The sequence below is a fragment of the Mustela nivalis genome, assembly GCF_964662115.1.
Source record: "Mustela nivalis genome assembly, chromosome: 11".
Taxonomy (NCBI): domain Eukaryota; kingdom Metazoa; phylum Chordata; class Mammalia; order Carnivora; family Mustelidae; genus Mustela; species Mustela nivalis.
Window position 1 is genome coordinate 10,984,173 of NC_139030.1, and position 21,985 is coordinate 11,006,157.

At 46.1% G+C, this 21,985-nt stretch overlaps 1 protein-coding gene across 9 annotated transcripts in view; it reads left to right on the top strand.

Annotated features, from left to right (window-relative positions):
* CLASP1 (cytoplasmic linker associated protein 1) overlaps positions 1-21,985 on the top strand; it is a 263,959-nt gene that overhangs the window by 230,372 nt on the left and 11,602 nt on the right. For all 9 annotated transcript variants that reach the window (XM_082689813.1, XM_082689808.1, XM_082689815.1 and 6 more), the window contains 4 exons: positions 1,464-1,614; positions 5,640-5,886; positions 8,446-8,636; positions 10,284-10,412. In XM_082689813.1, coding sequence (XP_082545939.1) covers positions 1,464-1,614; positions 5,640-5,886; positions 8,446-8,636; positions 10,284-10,412 — 718 coding nt within the window. The remainder of the gene's footprint in view (positions 1-1,463; positions 1,615-5,639; positions 5,887-8,445; positions 8,637-10,283; positions 10,413-21,985) is intronic.

The following is a 21,985-nucleotide window of genomic DNA, read 5'->3' on the forward strand; positions in this document are numbered from 1 at the left end:
CGAGTTCAGATGCTGTGCCCCAGCAGAACCTTGTCAGCCTTGGAAAACACTTGGATCATTACAGCCTCAGCCAGTAGAGGTCTGGCTACACCCAAGGGAGAACTGTGCAAATCTTGTCTTGCTCATCTACCCAAACCTTTTAAAAAAGAGAAGAAAAGGTGGGGTGCGGGCTTAGTAAGTATTACTTGTTTTTAAGTTACAGGAGACTTAACCTCTTTTGAGAACGTCAGGATTGGCTGTTGCCCAGAAGAGAGGTTCCTGCCTGCAGGTGTCTGGGTTCAGTTCCTTCTCTTGAAGATGGCAAGAGTACTTTTCTTTAGTCTTTATAGTGTTGTTAAATGCTTGCTTATGTACAGCCAAGGACTTTGAGTGTCCCCGAGCCATCCTCAGGATAGCTTAAGACTTCCTGTAAGTTCCATCAGACTGACTCACCTGATCTTCTTTTGACATTTTCTTAAAACAAGTGATACTTAAACTAACACAGGTTTTTTTTTTTAACTTGTTCTTGGTCAACTGTTGCTTCTTGTCTTGCTTTATACTATGCTTTGTCCTCTACTTGTCTGTGATATTCTCAGTGAGGGACCGTGGTGGATTTTGTTCTCAGGACCTGTTCAGCATACTTTTCGGATCTCTAAATCCTACTTGTCGACACACTGCTTTACACCCAAAGGCTCTTGGGGACTTTTTCTCTGTTTCGGGTTTTGCTCTGTGTAGCCACTGAAGGAACAAGAGTTAACATCACTTTTCTGTAAGGGACAAATATTTCTTGCTTTTTGAAATACTTGCAGACATCCATTTAGGAATGTGACTCTTCTATAAAAGGTGTTTTTATTCTAAAACACATAAACATAAGCATGTTGGAAGAGTTGGTATTCACAGCAAGCGCCTGGGTTAGATGGCAGGAGAGGTGGTCGGGAGCCCTCCGGTAGGGTGGATCTGATTTGGAATTGTTTTGGAATGTAGAGTTTTATTTCACAAGTTTCTAATACCAAGCATAACCCTGTATTTATGAGGTCATTTGCTTTGCTCCTCTGAAACTGGCTTGTAATACTAGCTTTAGTTTGAAATGCCTGTTCCTCATAATCTGTTTGTACATTTGAGACCAGTAACAACCAGACTCCTTGTTTCCATCTTCAAGATATGAAAGTTATTTTTCCACTTTCATTACCTCGTGCATTGTCACCAGTTGTCACCCTTTGAGTTGTTGCATTCTCGTGGTTATTGCTGTTCCCCACTGGTTCTTACCGAGTGCCGATGTAGTGCATTTGGGGCCTGGGTTGACAAAGAACAATTGTCCAGTGGTGGTGCCCTAACAGAAGGTGTCTCCTTTTCATTCCAAGTCACCTAAAGATACAAAACAATAATCACATCTTACTCCATAAACCATTGGAAGTAATTTATGCCTATAGCTCATATTTGTTCATATGCTTCAATTTAAGAAATACACTGTTTTTGATCTTTAGCATGCTGGAGTATGATACAGAGAACCTGAACTCTGAAGAAATTTATAGTTCTCTGCGTGGAGTTACAGAAGCCATTGAAAAATTTAGTTTTCGAAGCCAAGAGGATCTGAATGAGCCAATTAAACGAGATGGCAAGAAGGAATGTGATATTGTAAGTATCCCCAGGCCAGCAGAGAACGATACTTCAATTAAGTGATAATTCTGAAGATTGACCACTGTGAATACTGAACTGTATCTTGTAGTTAGAATAATACTATTTTAAGAGGCCCAAGGCAACTTTATAAAATTTTGAGTAACCCTCAGCTGTCTGTGAAAAATGTAAACTATCTTTTTCTCCCCAGTTTGATTTTGTTTATCCTGGACATATTTTTGTTCTTGTGACATGATCAAAATAATAGGTCAGAATCGGACACCAGCATGGCTTTCTGGGAGCTCTAGTCTCACGCAGAGGCAGGCAGATCAGTGGGAAATTGTGGTGTGGCGGGAAGTAGTCAGGGCTCAGCACTGGAGAGATACACTGGGGCAGTCTTGGTGCTCAGGAAAGGTCAGTGGGATCCTCGGAGCTGCGTGAAGCAAAGGGTCAGAGGGAGTTTGGACGGATAGGAGGGGGCCCTTGTGTTTGGCATGATTTCCCTTTGCAGGTGGCTGAAGTAGAGCGGGCGTGTCTTGTTGGTGGCAAGGTTTGGGGAAGAGGCTGCAGCGGTTGGCTCAGGAAGGGCACTGACACCCAGGGGACTTTTCTGCCAGTGTCTTAACTGTACTCTGAGGTCACTAGAGAGTCTTTATAGGGTTTTTAACCAGGGAAATGGCATGGTTACACTTATATTTTAGAAAGAATGCTGTCACTTTGAGATGGAGGATGACTCTGGAAGACGTAGGGTTGGGTAGGGCAGCGCTGAAATACTAGAGTCCGAAGTCTCTGCCTAGGACTCTAAAGTGCTGGGGAAGTTGAGGGAGTTAATATTCCAGAAAGAGAGGAAAAACATTTGTCAGTCCCTTTAGAACATAATGAATTCAGTTTTGAATACATGTAACTTGAGGGACCTGTGGAATATCTAAGCATGCATATCCCGTAGGCCTTTGCAGAAAGCAGTCTGGAGTTTCGGTTGGCTGTTCAGGCTGGGGATAGAGATTTGAGAGGCATTGACTAGTTGCTTGATGATAACTAAAAAGTGAGTGAAAGCGACCCATTAAAGGGTAAGGACAAAATCCTAAGGTGCAGCAACACTAAGGGAAAGATGGAAGAAAAGGAGTTGGAAGAAAAGCTATAGGTTATTGTGTGGGAGGCCGGGATAGTGTGGTATCTGAGAATTTAAGGGAAACTTTTGGGAAGGACATTCTAGCCAAAGAGAGGGGCCAGTCAGATGTGGAGTGAAAGGGCTCCACTGGATTTTTTTTTCTATCTGCATTAAATATGATAAAGTGGAAATTGAATTATTGAGCAGGTTCAAAATTCAGCCTCTTAGCTGCTTGATGACCAGAGTGTTAGCGAAGAAGCTGGAGGGGATATAAAAATGCAGTAAGCGTGAAAGATTTGGGAACTGGTATGTCTTTTGGCCTGATAAGTGCCTCAGTCTAATAAGACAGACATCCATAAGGATGAAAGTCAGATCCACTGGGAAAATGGTTCCCAAAAGCAGAGATGAAAACATTCAACATGTGGGAGAAAGTCCATCCTTAGGAGTGATGACAGAAATACAATAAACCCTTTGAGGTTCCATTTTATGTCTAACTTATTCCACTTCATTTCAAAGAGAAATTAAAATATTTAATGCGAGAAAGGATATAGGGGACTAGTATAATATTGGTGGCATGGGAACTTGATATAGTTGCTTTGGAGCTTAGTAAATTACCTTTAGCCTAAGTGATATTGATATACATATATATATATACACACATACGTATCTTAAAGAGAGACAGAGCGTGTGAGTGGTGGTAGGGAGGGTGTTAGGGGGTGAAGGCACAGGGAGAGAGAATCTTAAGCATTCTCCACACTTAGCTTGGAACCCAACATGAGGCTTGATCTCATGACCCTAACTAAGATAATGACCTGAGCCAAAACCAAGAGTCAGACACTTAACCAATGGAACCACCCAGGCACCCCTCAGCTTAAGTGATTTTAAGTTTCTTATCCTTTACCCAGAAATCTAACTTCTGGCAATCTAAGCTAGATGAGAAACTCAGCAAAAGGAAAGGAAGTTATTATATACAGTGCAATTTGTCTCAGCACTATCTGTAACAAAAGCCAGAAATATTAAAAAACAGAAGGGGAATAGTTGAGTAAATCTTACTAGAACACAAATGGAAATAGTGGTATGAGTAAACATTGTGGTTACAAACACTATTTATGTGAGACATTATTATAGTGTGAGGAAAGCAAAATATATGGTTGTGTGTACTCTGTGATTCCCATCTGGTACAATCTGCGAGAAGACAAGGACCGGGATAATACACAAGTTTAAAAAGTAAGATCTTTCGTTTTACTTTTTGTTAAAAGTGATTAGAATTAGGATGGTTTAGCTTTATTTTGAAAATGTCTGAAGTTTTTTGAATCCTTTCTCTGTTTCTAAGTTTTTTCGTTATAATAATAATATGTGTTTTACTTTGAGAAGAGAGTTACAAGGAGAAAAAAATTAAATCATCCATGAATCATTTCCCTATCATGAAGAAAGCCCAAAGTCTTATTTTATTCAGGTCTACCCATGTGTTGTATATCCTTTTTACATCTTAACAGTTAGTAGGACATCTTTTTTGATGGTGTTAAAAACCAGATGCATCCCAGCAGTTCCACTAGGTGTATGTTCAAAAGAAAACAAGGGACTGGAACAGATACTTGTACCACAGTGTCCATAATAGTATCATTCACAGTAACCAGATGATGGAGAAGCAGCCAAATATCCAACAGATAAATGGATAAGCAGAATGTGATAGATGCGTCACGTGGAGTATTATTCAGCCATAAAAAGGAAAGTGATATTGACATGTTACAACACGAATGGACCTTGATTAGGCGAAGTGACATAGTGACATACGCAGATACTGTATGAGTCCACTTCCATGAGGTACCTCGAGTAGTCAGATTCAGAGACAGAAAGTAGAATAGAGGTGACCCGGGCCAGAGAGGGCAGGGAGTTATTGTTTAATAGGTGCAGAATTTTGGTTTGGGAAGACCAGAAGGTTTGCCTAACAGATAATGTAGTCGTCATGGTTATACAGCATTGTGACTGTCTTTAATGTTATTGCATTGTACACCTATGATATAAATGATTAAAATGATCTATGTATGTTTTGCCACAATTTTAAACTGGCTTTTTTGCCACAGTTTTTTAAAAAGTCAGACATGTGCCACAGGAGTCCCCAGTGTGTCCCGCCTCCTGGAGACAGCTCCAGCATCGTCACACAGTCCGATGGCAGGGGTGAGGAGAGTGAGGTTTTGTTCTTGGTGGTCTGTCCATGCTAGTTGTGTTACAGTGACGCCCTGCAAAGGCAACCAGACAGGCCGGGGCTCCTCGGAGAAAGGACCCCCTGGGAGAGAGGGGGTCATCAGGAACAAGGGCCAAAGGACTCAGGGGTTTGATTTGTTAAGGACAAGTCTCAGTATATGTTAGGAAGAAAAAGTTTCAGGAAATAGCCACAAAGCCTTTTCTTTGACCCAGCATAAAGCCCAGCTGAGAGTCACAGGTGTCCAGGGGGTGACGTGCCTCCCAGCTAAAAAGTTCTCCAGTGCTAAAGATTAGTAAGTGTTGTTTGGCTTTGGGGGGGATACATGCAAGGATATCTTGGAGGGTTGGGCTGCTTTAGATCTGTGGTGGTAATCAGGGAAGCACTAGCTTGGTGTGTCAGGGCATTGCTGAGGAATCCCTGCTGTTCATGAAGAAATGGTGGGCAGCAGTGCCGGCACACCGGATTCCTGGAGAAATGTTCGAGTAAAAGTCTTCACCAAGTACAAAGTAAAACACACTTTATGTGTAAATGAGTGAATGAAGGGGTTTCATTGTTGGGTTCCTGTTAAGGTTGTTTATGAATTAGATGTTTGCAGATTAAGATCCTAGTAACTATCCTTTGGTTGGTGGCCAGAATGCACGTGCGAAATCTGACTCTCCTAATATTCTGAAAAGTGGAAGGAAGAGTTTGTTGAAAGTCCTCAACAGGAAATGACCATGTGCTGTGCTGCAGGTGTCCCGTGATGGTGGAGTTGCCTCGCCTGCCACTGAAGGCCGGGGCGGCAGTGATGTGGTGGAGGGAGGCAGAACAGCTCTGGATAACAAGACGTCCCTCCTCAACACCCAGCCTCCCCGTGCCTTCCCAGGGCCCCGGGTGCGAGACTACAATCCGTACCCCTATTCCGACACCATCAACACCTATGACAAGACAGCCCTGAAGGAGGCCGTGTTTGATGATGACATGGAGCAGCTTCGAGATGGTTCGTCTTTCTTTGCGTGATTCCCACCCCCCCTTGGACCCCAATCCAAAAGTGCTTTCTGTGGGGCTCTCTCCTCTTGTCAGAGCAGCTCCAGGCCTACAGGACCTACGGGGTCTGTTCTGGTTAGTTGCTCACTCAGCAGCTCCTCACTGAGCTCCTACCTTGTGCTTAGTTAGCCATGGAAGGCACAGCCGTGAGCAGAAGTAGGCATGGGGTCTGCCCTCCGGAAACTTACAGCCTTCTCACAGAGGCAGTTGTGAAGTAGGAGTCACACAGCTGACCTAAACTTGGAGCTGTCCCACTGTGGTGAAGGCAGGTCAGCTGTGCCTATGAGGGAGGGCTCTGCGGTGGAGCCGGGGCTTGAGTGGAGATTAGAAGCACGAGGGCAGTAGCAGTTAGCTACTACTATTGGGGGGCAGAGGGCCCTGCTGTGCACTCTCCCAGCCCTGAGCTATGGAAGTAGGATCCTGTATGGAAGAACGACCACTGAGAGGCTCTCTTCTTCTGTCACCAGCGTTTTAACCAGGTCTACCTGAAACTGCTTTGGGTTGACTTCTGTCCTCTGGTTTGGAGCAAAGCAAGCTAGCATATACTGAGCTCCTGTACCACATACTTGCTGCTGAACTCAGTGTTTTACCTATATGGCTAATGAGATAGAGGGCTTATTCCCATTTCACAGATCAGGAAACTAAGGGTTTGGAAAGGTTAAATTACTTGTCCCAACTATACTTGGTAAAGAACAGAACTAGTCTGCTGTCTTGTTTTGCTGTCTCACATTTGTGTTAAGACCAGTGTCCATGATTGAGTAATAAGTGAGTGAAGTATGTGATGGTATGATGGTGTTTTTATCAGGAGCTTAATTATTTCCTTTTCACCTGATTGTCATGTTCACTTCATAGTCATTTTTTTGAGATTATATGTATCCGCTCTGTTCTTAAGACGTTTGTTTTGTGTTTTTATTTTGAATGGAGAATTAAATCAGAACCCTAAATTAGAAGTCTAAACAGTTAGCATTCACTGTGTGTCATGAAGTTTGTAGCTTGCTGGGGACAAGGTGGCAGATGAGACACAGTCCCTGGCCTCAGAGAATTCAAGATCTGTCAGGGGAAACAGACTTATCACAATGCCCCTGGAAAGGGGGGGGGGGTGCCACACTAGCGCGGATGCTGGTTTCAATGGGGACTCATAAGAAGGAGGACTGGGGGGCACCTGGCTGACTCCCTGGCTCAGTCAGCTTAGTGTGCAGCTCTTAATCTCAGGGTCGTGAGTTCAAGCCCCATGGTGGGTGTAGAGCTTGCTTAAAAGAGAAGAAGAAAAAAAAAAGGAGGAGGAGGAAAGCCAGTGCTCTTGCAATGGCTTTAGTGATGGGACCCGAAGATAGCAATGAAGTCCTTCAGTCATTTGAAGGCACATCCCCTGGCTGTTATCTGCTGATCACCAGTGGGTAGCCCCTCCGGAGATTCCCAAGGAATCGCAGTGGTGTTTCCTGGGCCATAGGCCAGTGGTATGATGGTTAGTATGAATCATGCTTTCATGGAGTAGGGTGCTGTTTCCTTTCGCTGCTCGTAGAATTGATAGCTCATTTAACTTAACCCATTTGTAGGTCTCATTTAAGATAGAACAGAGATTGGGGTGGATGTTGGTTGTTATCTATTTACCGACTGTATACTGAAAGGCTCAGAGAGAAAGGTGAGAATGCAGTGGGGGAAAGATTGAGTTCTTTAACATTTCAAACTTCCTGTGTGTGTGTGTGTGTGTGTGTGTGTGTTTCCTTACCTTAGATGCCTTAAGAGATATATATATGCAAAATCAAATTTAAGTAGTTTCTAATGATTTGTCTTTGCATTTTCATCCTTTCTATTGAAAGGGAATGTTCAGAGTTGAGGTCTTGAAAGAACATGGGAAGAGGAAGGATGTCTTTTTTGGTTAAAGTCCTGCAAGTAATTTTGCTAAGTGATCTTGGTGATCTGTGACTAGACAGTCCATGAATAGTCTAAACATCTTGACTAGTATCTGTTTGCTGTGCTGGTTACTAAGCTCTGGACATTTGGGCAGGGAAGAGATGTGAGAGGACCAGATGTGATGTTAGGAGGGCCCTGAGGTGATCAGATGTGATGCTGAGAGAATCAGATGTGCGTGCTCTGGTGTATGTGGCAGCGGGGGGGTGGGGGGGGGACTATCAGGCAGCGGCCTGACTTAGGGCTCCTGCAGTGGGGGTAGACTTGGGGGAAAGAAGACCATTGAGGAGAGATTATTAGATGGCTCCCTCTGTTTGTCTGAAATAGGAGAGGGCAAAAGATGGTAAGGAAGGGTAAAGGCACTGCTGTCAGTACTTGCCGCCTGTTCACACATCTCTGTCTTCATAGCTGGGGAGGTGGCCTGCAGAAAGCGTAGAGTAAGGTGGTTCAGGGTGGAAGGCATGGCAGCAGGGACAAGGAGCTGCCTCTGGGAGAGCGGGAAGCCGGCGGAGGGGATCTGAGCAACCCCAGCGGCATGTCCACCACCGGGGTTTCCCTTGGGATGAGACTTGGGATGTGACTTGTTTCGGTGTCTCCCCAGTGCCCATTGACCATTCGGACTTGGTGGCTGACCTTCTGAAAGAGCTGTCCAACCACAACGAGCGAGTGGAGGAGCGGAAAGGCGCCCTGCTGGAGCTGCTCAAGATCACGCGCGAGGACAGCCTGGGCGTGTGGGAGGAGCACTTCAAGACCATCCTGCTCTTGCTGCTGGAGACGCTTGGGGACAAAGACGTGAGGCACCTTCCTCATCTTATGCTTCCCCCCTTCCCAGGGGACAGGCTATGGCGTCCTGTTCTCCTTGAGTGTGGCGTCAGCTTTACTTTCTGTGTTGTGCCTACTGTTTACATCAAAACATTGTTCAGATATCTTCTGAGCAGCAGTTCGTGAGGTCATGTTTTGGTCAGAGGCCCCGTTCCTAGATTATTAGATGCAGGTTTTTATTGTAATCAGGATTATAGGACCTGAGGGAAACGTGTTCCTGCTTCAGGTTACTTTGTCTTATATAGAATTTCTTAACGACTTTGTTAGCATGGAATTTTTTTTACAATGAGCTGTCTTCTGTATGAATGTTAAGTTTCATATGTTAATTGATAAGGAGACAAGTTCATTTTTTAAAAGACCCTGCTAGATGCTGCCTTCCATGAAGTTCTGTGTAGGTTCAGCCCTGCATATGTGAGCAATTACAGTGGTCTTCATTGGTCAAGCAGCTAGTTCTGAAAGTGTGGATTAGTTTCTATTATCTTCTTTATTATTTTTAAAACAAAAAACCCTCTTCACCCTGTGACATTTAAACATGGCCCACAAGGCATTTGTACCGTGCCAGGTCTGTAACCCGCCCATGGCACCACGTAGATGACTGCCAGGAGGGGGCTGCCTAGTCGGGGCCCTGCCCTCTCCCATCTGTGTGCTGGTCCCTTACATGGAGACAGACATTGGGAATTGTCTGAATTACACTCTAGAAGTGAAAGTCCATCTCTGTACCGGGCTTTGTGTAGGCTGGCGGAAACAGCAATGCAGTAGGTGTGGTGAAGAGCTCAGAGCCAGGACTGGGTGGATTCGGTGGAGGCTCAACACGGCCCCTGGTACAGGACATGCTCAGGGCCCTGTTGGTGGTGACTTTGTTGGGAGACGGGTGCACATGGGCTGCGGAGTGTCGTGGTGACTGATTTCTTTCTGATGCTTGCTGTTAATGGGTTGGTATGTCGCGGAGAGGGCAGGTGGATGGTGTGTCCGTGTGTGAACTGTACAGATGAGCGGCGGAGGATCAGGATGTACTTTTTGGCTCTGTTTGGTGTAAACCCCATTTTCTTTTACTGAGATTAGGAGTCTGTTTGAAATGGCTTTCCTCCAAGTGGTGAGACTCAGGCCGCAGACAGCTCGAGGCATATGCACATTCCCTTTCCCTGTGATCTCATCACACAGAAGGTCGGGAGTAACCACAGGGCTGCGACTCTCTCAGTCCATAGTCTTACAGGTTGTGTTGACGAAATGGTTAGATGCTTTTCACCTGCTCTTGTATACATTTTACAGAAGGGTCGTTTGCCTTTTGTATATGGGAGCCTCAGGAAATCTGGAAATCCCCCCACAAGAGATGGATAATGAACTTAGATGTATCGTCCTCATTTGGTCTCCTTTGGTCCTTATTTGGCTCATTCCAGAAACCTTCATCATATCCCTCTAAGTGCTGGGCCTGCGCCTATCTCATGGAGCCGGCCCCTCAGCCTGGGCCACGTAAGTGGTGTGACCTGTCAGGGTGCCAGCGAGGTGCCAGGGAAGCCCAGGGCTGGGTGCCTGGCCCTGCCTGGCACTGCTAGCTGGCAGGCTCATTGAAGTGCTGGGTAGCATTTGCTAATGTCTTCCTTTCCTCTTGTACTCCAGCATTCCATCCGAGCACTAGCACTGAGGGTTTTACGAGAAATTCTGAGGAACCAGCCAGCAAGATTTAAAAACTACGCCGAGCTGACCATTATGAAGACTCTGGAAGCCCATAAAGATTCCCATAAGGAGGTGAGCCAAGCCTCTGGCCTCAGAGTGCTGAACAGATGGGTCTGGGGGTACAGTGAGGATGTGGAAAGAGAGGAGTGTGGCTCACTGTGCAGCCTAAGACAGGCGTAGGACAGGGAGTTGCTCCCATTGAGCTTGTCCCCGGGCCATGACACAGGGTGAAAATCCCACTGCTGGTGTGACGGCTGAGCCTGGGGGCAGCCGAGGGCCTGGTGCCACTTGGTAGGTTCCCGACTCCTTTTCCACCTGTGCAGAAACTGACCTGTTCCACTGACCTTTCCCTGAGGGATTTCTCAAGTCACTGGTTCCCATTGCTGTGGTCAAAAGAAGGGGTATAAAGCTCTGCCATTCCTGGTGGCAGTCAGCACCTACCAGACTGGTGTTGGGAGATCAGGGCTGGCTTCAGAGACGCAGATGGGCGAGTGCTAGAAGCAGCTCTTCCTTACTCCACAACTTCACACAGGTTCTTAAGGCTTCCAAGCCTCAGTGCCCTTGTGTGTCAGATAGAGGTGGATACGGCCACAATTTCTTATGAGAATTAAATGAGACAGTCAGTGAGGGTTCCTGGTCCCTGGCATGTGGACACAGGTGCTACACCACATTGGTCTTCCTCCCTCTCCTGTCCTCTCACTGTGTCACTCTCTGCAAGATCTCAGTGAATGGAGGCAGTCATGTCATGCCTCTCCTACTAGCTCCTGAACAATTAAATGCTAGCAAACTGTCCTAGCACCTCAGATGCCTGCCGGGTAGCTGGAAGGACATGTTTCTGTGTCCTACACACTTAACAACCAGCCTTGATTGGACGTTCAGTAAATCCTTATCTACTTGCTTCCTGAATTGTCCAGCCCCCGTGGCTCACCAGTCCTTTGAGTGTCTAGAGACCTGCAAAGAAGATGGAGGGAGCTTTTCTGAATACCAGTGATCTCAGCAGCACTCTTCTGATCAACAGTACTGTGGGAAATAGGGCTATGTACTTAGAACTTCAGAAAACTTGAGTGGGTTTGACCCCAGAGTGAGACATAATCACTTGCTCAGTTCAGTGTCTCGGCTCGCATGTGACTCTCATGAGCACACTCATGGCTTAAGGGAATTGCAGTGAGAGCACTTCTTACATGTCTACAAAAAGAATCCGGACCCTAAATCATGGTTTTCCTGTTTAGCAGTTACGTGACTCTCAAACAGTGACAGGTCTATCCTCCTGAAATCCACCCCAAAATAGCAGACTCAGCAAGGGTTGGGATCTCGTGCTCTGTCTGGGCATCTCCACGTGATGGTCGTAGCGCAACACAGGGTTGTGAGTGATAGATACTGTTTACGTCTGAAATCTGGCTTGGTTGTGGATTGTGAAAATCACTCACGTTTGAACAAAACAGTTTCCATTTGCAATAACTCATTTAAAAAATGTGAGGACCAGATGAGTTAATAGAGTCAATACGATTACTTCTGAGCGAGGAAAGAGGGTCCAAAAAATGCTCTAATTTGTCAGGTAAAACATGGCAGTTATTGGCAGAACCAAGAAGCAGATCATGTGTCTCTTTTAAGGGGCAACTGGCCTGGCCCATATTGACTGGGCTTTTTTTTTTTTTTTTTTAATTTAACCATAATAGCTTCTCCTTAATGAGAATATACATGATCAAAAAATGAAGTAAGGGGTGGCTGAGTGGCACAGTTGGTTAAGTGTCCGACTGTTGGTTTCAGCTCAGGTCATGATCCCAGGGTCATGAGATGAAGCCCTGCATCAGGCTCCACGCTCAGCAGGGAATCTGCTTGAGTCTCTTCCCCTCTCTCTCTGCTCCTCTCTCTCAAATAAATAAATATATCTTTAAAGGTAAAATTGGTGTTTTTTCGCAAATATCTGATATCAGCTGTTTCCTCAGGAGAGGGCATACTTAGAATGTGGCATCAAGGTGAAACTAAGCCATCCATAGTGTGTGGCACTTACCAGCTGTCCCCTCAGAAGATGTCTGTGTTTAAAGTTGGCATCCTGATCTTGAACTTAGAAACTTTGACAGCAATTCCTAAGAAGTACAAGTGAACAGAATGAAATAATCTGTTTACTATTAGCTACTTACTTGAGGGATCTTGTTTTGAATTGGTTTTTTTTTTCCTCTCGCAAAATGAGAAATTTAGGAGAGAAAGTTCTTAGGTGCGACGTCCTTTCCCAAGGGACAAAAGCAGAAAATATCTGTTGCTTAAAGTCAACTTTGTACCGCTCAGTTGGTGTGGAATTCGAATAACCCAGGGTCTCCACACTGCTGTCACTGATTGTCTGATAAAGCAGGTGGGGAAAACACTGTGTTCCAAATAAAGGAGTGCCTGTATTGGCAGGTCGCCCCTGCTTTGCATACTTTCATACTCACCTTGACTCGGTGCCCTTGTACTTTCCTTGTGAAACTTCACTCTGTCACTTTGCCAGAAGCTCCTCACTGGGGCATATGTGTATGTAGGTTTTAGGTATATATTTTTTTATTTTTCCTTTCCTTTGAAATTCTTCTAGTCTTTCTTCTATTTTAACTGATCTGTCTCCATTCCCTGTTTTTGTGTTTTCAGACAGAATACTTGGGTGCGTATCAAGTTTGTGTTGTAGCCATCTTGTTGGCATAGAACATCACACACGGTATTTCCCTAGTTGTTACATCTTCTCGGCACTACGTTTAGACGTTATTCAGACATTGGGAAGGATCCCAAGAGCTTCTAGACCCAGTGACTAATACTGGTCCTACAGAGAGAGGCAGAGTCTCTTCTCCTAGCTAATTAGTACCTCCAAAGTGTGGCTTTCCTTTGAGCTCCCTGGAACTTCCATCTCGTAGGAAACTGGTTAGTTTTGTATTCACAGATAGAACCCAGGCTTTAGCAGGACGTAAAGGACATGAGACCCGGCAGCTGACTTAGGATGCTCTTAAACCTTAGTCCCAGATGTCCTCCCATGCCCCCTGTGGTGGTGGCCATGCCACAAGGCGCCTCAAGATGACACCGCGATGAGATCAGTGAAAAAAGCTTTGAGGGCAGAGGAATAGGGCAGGGTTAATGACAAGATGGCTTATCTTCCCATCCTTTAAGTCAAGGTCTTTTAATAGGAACCATGTATGCAAAACACTTTTGTTACACGTTGAAAGTGTCCTAAGTGCTAGATCTTGCTCGGGCATCACCCATCCTCAGCCAGCACAGACACGGTAAGCACCCTGGAGGATTTGGATACCAGTTTGGAGTTTCTATTTGAGAAGTTGGTATGAATCAGCTTAGAGAGGTTTTCCTATTCCTTATTTGAATAAGTACATCTTCTTCATTATCTAACTCCTTGTTTCTATCTTTTTAGTAAATGAACTTTGCCACTGAGTTTTAATGTCTTGTTAATGAAGTCACTGTGGTTTTCAGTAGGTTTAGCTTGTAGCAAACGCCTTAAAGAGCCCAGCCTTGGTAGTGACCTTCAGAAATCTGAAGCCCATTTTCTGTTTTAAAGGAAAACTCCATCAATTTTAACTCTTCACATCTTAGAATTTGCACTCTGTTTGGACTGCTGCTGAATCCCTCCTTCACTGATGAAGAGGGGATTTGATAAGAGAATTGATGGTACAAATGGATTCTGGGGTCATTGTGGGGGATGACTCTAGAGGCCGGAAACCTAATTTTCAGTTCAAGAGTGTGTCCTGTCCAGCTGTGTTGCTGGGTCTCATCACCGCTGTGTGACCCTGGCACATGGCACTGTGGAAAGTATCATGCTATATGAGGATTGCCACATAAAACTGGTTTTAGACATCCTTATCTGTTTTAGAAGTACTTCTTTCTTGGTAAATGATTGATACGCTAATTATGGATCATTTTAGACACATTTGATGTAAGAGCAGCTGTTGCTCCCAGGACTTTTGTCTTACATATAATCCCCCAAATGTAAAAATGTTTGGTAAATGTTTATTCAAACTTGAAAGAAACACCAACTCTATGTTTATTTGACAGAGAGAGATCACAAGTAGAGAGGCAGGCAGAGAGAAAGAGAGAGGGAAGCAGGCTTCCTGCTGAGCAGAGATCCCGATGCGGGACTTGATCCCAGAACCCTGAGATCATGACCTGAGCTGAAGGCAGCGGCTTAACCCACTAAGCCACCCAGGCGCCCCCAACTCTATGCCTTAAGGATGTTCTATAATTGAAACTTTTGGATCGTTTCCTGAACTTGTCCACATTAGTGAATATTCGGTTTTATTTGTCTACTAAAGAATAAAACATTAGCATCCTTTTATGTCCTGTACTGGGTCACCAAACATCTTGTTCTTGCCCTGCACAAAAGTCTGGGGATTCCAGCCATCACCGTCCAGCTTCGGGTGGTTTGATACGCTTGGGGAAGTTGGATTCTGAGGTAAATAGAAAACAGTTTTTTGTCTTTAGGGTTTTTGTTTTTAAATCATTTCTGGTTAATTTTATATTTTATGATTTCAAGGAATTAGAAGTAAAGCCAGACCAAGATTATTTCAGACATAAGAAAACATTTCGGGAACCAGTCTTCCTGCTTCTGTTTTACCCTGCTGGCCTGGCATGTCTCATGCAGTCCTTTTGACAAACATGGCCAGGGAAAAGCAGCAGGGTGTCAGAGAGAAGACATTCTGTTTTAGTGAGCTGATAATTCTCTTTCAAATACCGATTAAAATCCCCATCTGACCACAACTTAGCCAGATCCTCTGTACTCTGAAATGGTCCTTGGAGGCCTCCTGGGACAACAGCCATGTGTCAGTTGCTCTGGAGAACAATGCGTTTTGTGAACCTGGAGAAATCACTTCGCCTCTCTGGACCTTGGTTTTTCTTATCTGTTAGTGCAGGGAGTGGACTAGATGATTATCTGTATCTCATTCAGCCTCATGGTACTAGAAGTTGATATTGTGTAACGAACCTTAACCTTTGTAGGTTCTAAATATGTACTTTTTCCTTGACTCAGTCTTGGGATGTGGCTGGAAACCCAATTTCCTTTGGAAGTTTTTACTGCTTAAGACAAAGGCAAAACCAGAAATCTATACAATCATTTAAAGGTTAATAGTTGCCAAGCCAACAGTCTGACACTAATAGCCTAAACTCTGGCTAATGTTTTATTACTGGAGGCAGGAGGTGGGGGCATGGGGCAGGGCTCCAGTCTTCAGGGAGCCCGTGGTTTCGTGGAGGTTAAAGCAAACATGTGGTTCAAAGTAAGATGCCCGAGGAGTTTGGAGGGGCTGGAAGAGGCAAGGAAGACTGCCTGAGGGTAGTTAGAACCTGAGATTGGCTGTGAGGAGTAGTTAGGGAGAGGATTCTAATGGTGTGCCAGGGCAACACGGCCAGGAGAAGGGAGCATGGGCCTAGAAGGCTCCATAGAACCCAGACTGCCGTGGTGTTCTGTACATCACGTGGAGCTGGTCCCACCCCACAGGGCTGTCGTAAAGTGCCAGGCACAGTGTCTGCTTCGGAGTGGCCGTGCCGACTGCCCTTCCAGCATTACTTGAGGCGGGGAGTAGCTCCTTGGCTCTGGTGGACTGGCTCTCCTCGGATCCGGACGTGACTCATGGGCTTTAGCTCCTGTAGCTTCAGGAAAGGCATCTTACTCCAAAACAGGCAAGAGGGCCATTGTTTAATGTCAGAGCCTTTGAGTGCGAAGTCCTGAGTTCTCATCCTATTTGCCTTTCACTGGCTGTGTGACTGGGCAAGTGACAGGCACTTTCTGGGTCTCTAGAATGCCCGTGCACAGGAGCAGGGATACGTCATGCCCTGCAGGGCTCTGTTGAACATGGAAGGTAGCATTTTTTCTCTCCTTGTCCACTGAAGAAAATAGACAGATTGACAGAACTGTTGACAGGCTTTTTACATCTTAAACAAAGCAGATATAACTGCACTTTTCTAAATACATCTAAGAAGCTATTTAAATTGGTTGAGCAAGCTTTAAAACACCAGTAGAAAACACAGCTTTTGTCTTGGGGCTTGTGCATGGAGTTGCTGTCACATTGTTACCTCCAGAGTGGAGGTAACAAAACACCATGAGATTTGAGAGGTGGACACTGGGGCTGCATGGAGGAGGCTTCTGTGTGCTGCCCAGCTTCCCGTCTGAGATTTAGGTCATCTCTTCCACCCTTCCTGAGAGGCCAGCCGGCCCAGTGTCTGCGGTGCCCTCCTGGGCTCTCAGCCTCTCCTGACTGCTCTGCACTTTTTCTTCAGGGCCCTAATTCTGCCCCTGGGAGTAGGACAGACTAAGTCTCCCCCTTTACTGTCTTAATACATCTGCAAGAGAAAGTATTGCCCTTAATCTGCTTTTCCAGGCAAGGATGTGATGGCTCTCGTGTTAGACATCTTTTCATTCAGACTCAGCCTGAATTTTTCCCGTGAAAAAATTTTTTTTTCCCCCCAAGAGAAAGAGCTCATCAAAGAGCGGTAGAAGATAATGTGGAAATTCTTGTTTTATAGTCTCCCGCTCAATTTTCTGATGAGGGAAGCTGAGGCCTGGAAAGTGGAAGAAATTTCTCCCCAGGCCGCCTCACCAGTTGATGACAGAACCAAAACTCAGGCCTGTGAATGTTCTACTTGGAGCTTTTTTTTCTTCCCCGCCTTGCTCCCTCTGGTATGGTACTGAGCCTGGCTAAGTGAGGACTCACGAGCAGGTCCAGGCCCGTGCTGGCACTCCCCCTTAAATCCCGGCATTTATTTAGTGCTAGTCTCTCACCAATGACCAAACCTCTCCGGGATCCTTGTGGATACCAAAACTCAGCGTGGATCCCATTTGTATAAGGTCTTTCTGGCCTTTCCCCAGAAGGTGGCGCCATGCTTTTCCTTAGCTTCCACATTTTTGAGGCGCTAAAGGAAGGTATGCCCAACTGGGAAGACTTCTTCGATTCCACTCATTGTTTAGGAACATTTGCGTTTTTGTGTGTGTGTGTGTGTGTGTGCACTTAAAAAACTTTTTTTTTATTCAACCAATTTTTCTGGTGTGTCTGTGACAGAGCCAAATCAAACTTTGCAAACGTAAAAGACAATCCAAATTTTGACAAGCTCTTTGCTCTAGAAGAAACCTTATCTTTAAGCAAACATTCATTAATATTCCGAGTAATGATCTCATTTTTTAAAAAAGTTAGATGAGGAAATTATGCTCTTCCTAGCTAGCTAAAATTATTTTACTAACTGTGAAAAGAAAAAAAAAATCCTTGTGTTTCTGACTAGACTATAGCAGAATCAGAGTTGGAACAGTTAGGATCACTTTAAGGTGGGTTATAACCTGCTTGATGCTGCCTTTCCTTAAATATGCCCCATCCCCCTTTTTAAAATCCTTGCCATCTCTGGCCACCTTGTCTCCTAAACAGTATTGTTCTCCTTTCTTTCTGGTGCCCATGTTTACTTTTGCACTCTGTTTGCTTACATTTATAATCTTTGCTTCTTATGTTACATAGAACACAGGAGAAAAACTTAAAGTTCACCCTGAGTCAGGCAGCTCGCCAGAAACTGGGGGCTTGGCATCTAGAGGGAAGTCAGGAACACCTACCTGCCTTGCCAAAGATGATGTCTGTCTTGGGAAACTTTCTGTAACCTCAGTAGGCGAGAGGGCCTCAAACTTACCATTTCTAAGTGCACCTTCTGGCTTTTTATTTTCCCACATTTTCCCAAGACCTTTTTATGTTAGGTACATTTGAGTAAATGCTTCATGCAGGTGACGTGGAGAATTCCTGGAGTTCTAAGAGAGGAAGTTCTCCTTGGGTTTGGGTTTCAGCTCAGCAGATATGAAAGTCTGTGGCCCCAGCAGCTGACCAGAGGGAAGCTCTCTTTCACCGGAATGACAGGAGAGTATGGAGAGGTGGGAGGGGAGGAAGAGACCCCCTTGTGATGGGATGGAGTTCTCACCATGAGTCGGCCAGGAACCTGCCTTGTCCCGTTAATGCTGGCTGCATCCCTAGGGGCATGGAGGAGTTGTTTGCTCCTCTCAGGACGTTAAGTGGCGCAGCTGATGCTTGGATCCCAGGCTGTTTCCATGCCTGTCTTTCCACCCACTGAGCTGCTGCCCAGCTCCCAGCGGAATCTTTTTTTTTCTTTTTTAATATTTTATTTATTCATTTGACAGAGAGAGATCACAAGTAGGCAGAGAGGCAGGCAGAGAGAGAGGGGGAAGCAGGCTCCCCGCTGAGCAGAGAGCCCGATGTGGGGCTCGATCCCAGGACCCTGGGATCATGACCTGAGCCGAAGGCAGAGGCTTTAACCCACTGAGCCACCCAGGTGCCCCTCCCAGAGGAATCTTAAACGTGGATTCCTGTCCATTAGTGTTTTCTACTTTGGCTATATCTATGAAGTTATCCAGTATTTTCTGCCCCTGCTGTTTTTTCCCTCATATTTAAAAACTAAGATACATGGTTTCTTCTGTCAGTACCAAGCTTTCTGAGCGGTATGTTAGGATACTTGCAAACCATGATTTCATACCACAGAAAGGCATGGCTCAGAGCATCTTCTCCCTGTGGGACCACCTTAGAAGAGAGATAGACCCCCCTCTTCCACTTTCCACCATCTGCTTAGTGGAACGTGCCCACTGTTGGGCTTTCCCAAGTGCACCGTGGACTTAGAGCAACCCCTGGGACATATAGGAACTGAGAAGGAAGAAAGACACATGACCTTAGGGTAATTCATCACATGATGGAAGTCTTCTAAGAAGTACACTGCCTCTCTTCAAATAGCTGATTACTAGAAAAAAAAAACAACCTGAACTAAAGTCTCTTTTGTAAAAAGGGCAGAGCTGTTGCCTTTCAGCCATGTCACCTGGAACGGGACCCTCTGGGCCTCCTGTGGTTGATTTTGCCCAAGGCTCAAGTTGGTCATTTATAGATAACTTGCTTCCTCCTCATTTTCTGGGCTAACTCCTCGGTTAGAACATGTAAATGCAAATCAGTGAGGCATGCCCCAGAGGTGACTTTGCCAGTCATGAGCATTTTTAAAAATACATACACTGTGGGGGAATTTGACAGACTCACTGAGCACCTCGTCACCTTGTGTATGTTGGGCATTATCCTGGGTCCGACGGAAAGATGGCAGAGAGGGGAGCTCTCCTTCAAGGGACTTTTAGACTAGTGCGAGAGAGCACTTCAGCAAGGTGTTTGAGTGCAGTGATGAAGGTGTGCACACGAGGCTTCCCAGAAGCTGTACTACAGCGAGTGAGCCCTGAAGGATGACCAGGCCCAGCCAGGTGAAGCGCACAAGGGAGCGACAGTGAGGAAGGACAGAGGAGTTAGTCCAGGTCTCTGATAAGTGGCCGGAGGGGCACATGCAGGGCGTGCCATCAGCTTGGTGTCACTAGGGCACAGGGGGTCAGGGGCCATAAACACCGCTAGACGGGCAGGCAGGAGCCAAGCCTTGCTGGCCTTCCATGATGTCTCGCGAATGTGGGCCTGGTTCCGTGTTAACTTCTCATAGATTCTTGGCAAGGGCATACCCACTTGATGTGAGTGCCAGGCTGCGTTGGAGGGGGTCCTCTGGCCAGAGCTCTGCTCTCTGGTGGCCCCAGAGCTCCCCCGCAGTGTCCTCTTAGCTGCAAGCGTTTGTAGGTTATCTCTCACTCCAGTATTTGTCACAGTTGATACCTTTTAAATCCTCATTTTAGAATTTTTTTAAGAATTGAGGCCCGATTATCAAACCAATTAAGTGTCTTGCCAGAGGAATAAACGCAGATGTGCCTGCCACGCTGCTCTCAGAGGTTGAGAATGTGCCTCCGCAACTCTGGAGCTGCCCTTCTTGAGGTGAAAGGTTAAAGGTCACATGCGCCCAGGGCCACACAGCAGTGTGCTTTCAGGGGACCTGGGTGGAGAACACTGCACCTTGGCAGGAGATTGAGTTGACAAGAAGAAAATCATGGTGGGCTTTCCTTAAATTGTCTCGTGTGTCTGTGAAGTGGAGGGCGATGTCATCAGTGTGACTGAGTTCATGCTTGCTGACAGGGCAGTCTGCCCGCTTGTCCTGAGGTGTCCGGGAAGGCCGAGCTGGCTGCCTGACTCACCCAAAACCCTTGCAAATGGTAAAGGAGGCCGGGGCAGGGGAGGGGACAGTGCTGGCTCGGCATGACCAAGGGCCCTTGAACTGGTGGTATCCCCACAGAGCACCTGGGATGTGTTCCGCAGACGTTCGCTCTGTGTCCCCTCCCTCACCAGCTTCCTGTCGTCTAAACCTGGCCAACTGTAGGATGCTCTGCAGGCAGCAGCCCACCACCACCCGGCCCCTGCCTGCTTCTGTGGCCTGGTCCCCACCACTTTGCCTCCTCATGCTGCTCGTGTACAGACCACCCCCCCACCCCAAGCCAGCACTGTTGAGGGCTAGACCCAGGGCCCAGCTGTTTTCCTCACGCCTGTGGCCTGAGCTCTGAGCTCAGGCCCTGACACATAGGAGTAGATGTAGGCACACACACAGCACAAAACAGAAGGCACAGGGAATGGTGATATGAAAGAAACCTTGCTCTTATGGGCTTATTGAGAATAAGATTCTTTCGAAGTAAAATGACCTCTCTCCAGTGCTTTGCACCCAAGCCTGACCTTTCACGTAAATAATAATGAACACATATGAATTGTGGGTGTTCTTGATACCTGTTTTCTCACATGTACACGGATTTCATCCTTGAAGCATGCTGATTAGGGTCCCCAGTTTGGCTCCTGAAAGGATGAATGCACAATCCCAGTCTGTGCCACCACAGTGAATGCATTGTGTCCACAAGCATGCTGGCCAGGTGACAAGGGCGTGAGCAGAGCAGACACGCGGACTGCTGAGGCACACTCCAGGAAGTGAGCCCTGTTCACATGGTATGGTAACCCTGGCTGAACACAAAGCTGGGCTGTGTCTTTTTGCGAGGCCATGACCGCAGTGCCCTGAGATCTGACCCTGCCCCTCCTAGAGAGAGGAGCTGGAGCTCTAGGGGGGCAGTGTCTCAGTCAGGGCCCTGCAGTGACCTCATGTGGTCCATGTGTCCTATCCTCCTGGCTTGTAAGCCCTGATGTCTTAGCCCACTCTTGCCCAGGTCTAGAAGATGCCTTCTAGATGGTCTGTCTCCCATTTTTGTTGGTTGGTTAGTGTTTACTTCAATCACGAGAGCACTGGGGTGATTGAAGGCTTGAGCTGATAACCTTGGTACTGTTGCTGAATAAAGACAGAGCTGACTTGTTTCAAATAGCAGAACACAAAGCAGAGAAGAAGCTGGGTGGAATGCCTAGCCCAGGGTGGGTAGTAGGAGAAAAGTAGTAGATTTCCATTACATTTCATAAGAAAATGCATCCATGTTTACAGCCTGGTGTTTTGTTGATTGTTTATATATGCAGCCTTGTGCTGTTAGTAGGAGTGACTTCCATTTACTGTATAGTACATTTTGGTACCACTTACCAAATGATATTTGTGAGGTCTCCCTATCTTACAGATGAGGAGATGGGGGCTTAACACTTGTGAATGGTGTCGCTGGAGTTTGCCACCTATGTCCAGAGCCCACACTCTTTGTTCCTTGCTGGGTTTTGCATTTAACTTCTACTTTATTACACACCCTTCTGGTGGCCTCTAGTACAAGTACCGTGTGTTCTCGCACATCACGACCTCTTCAGAGGTCAGAGGCTGCTTCTTTGGCC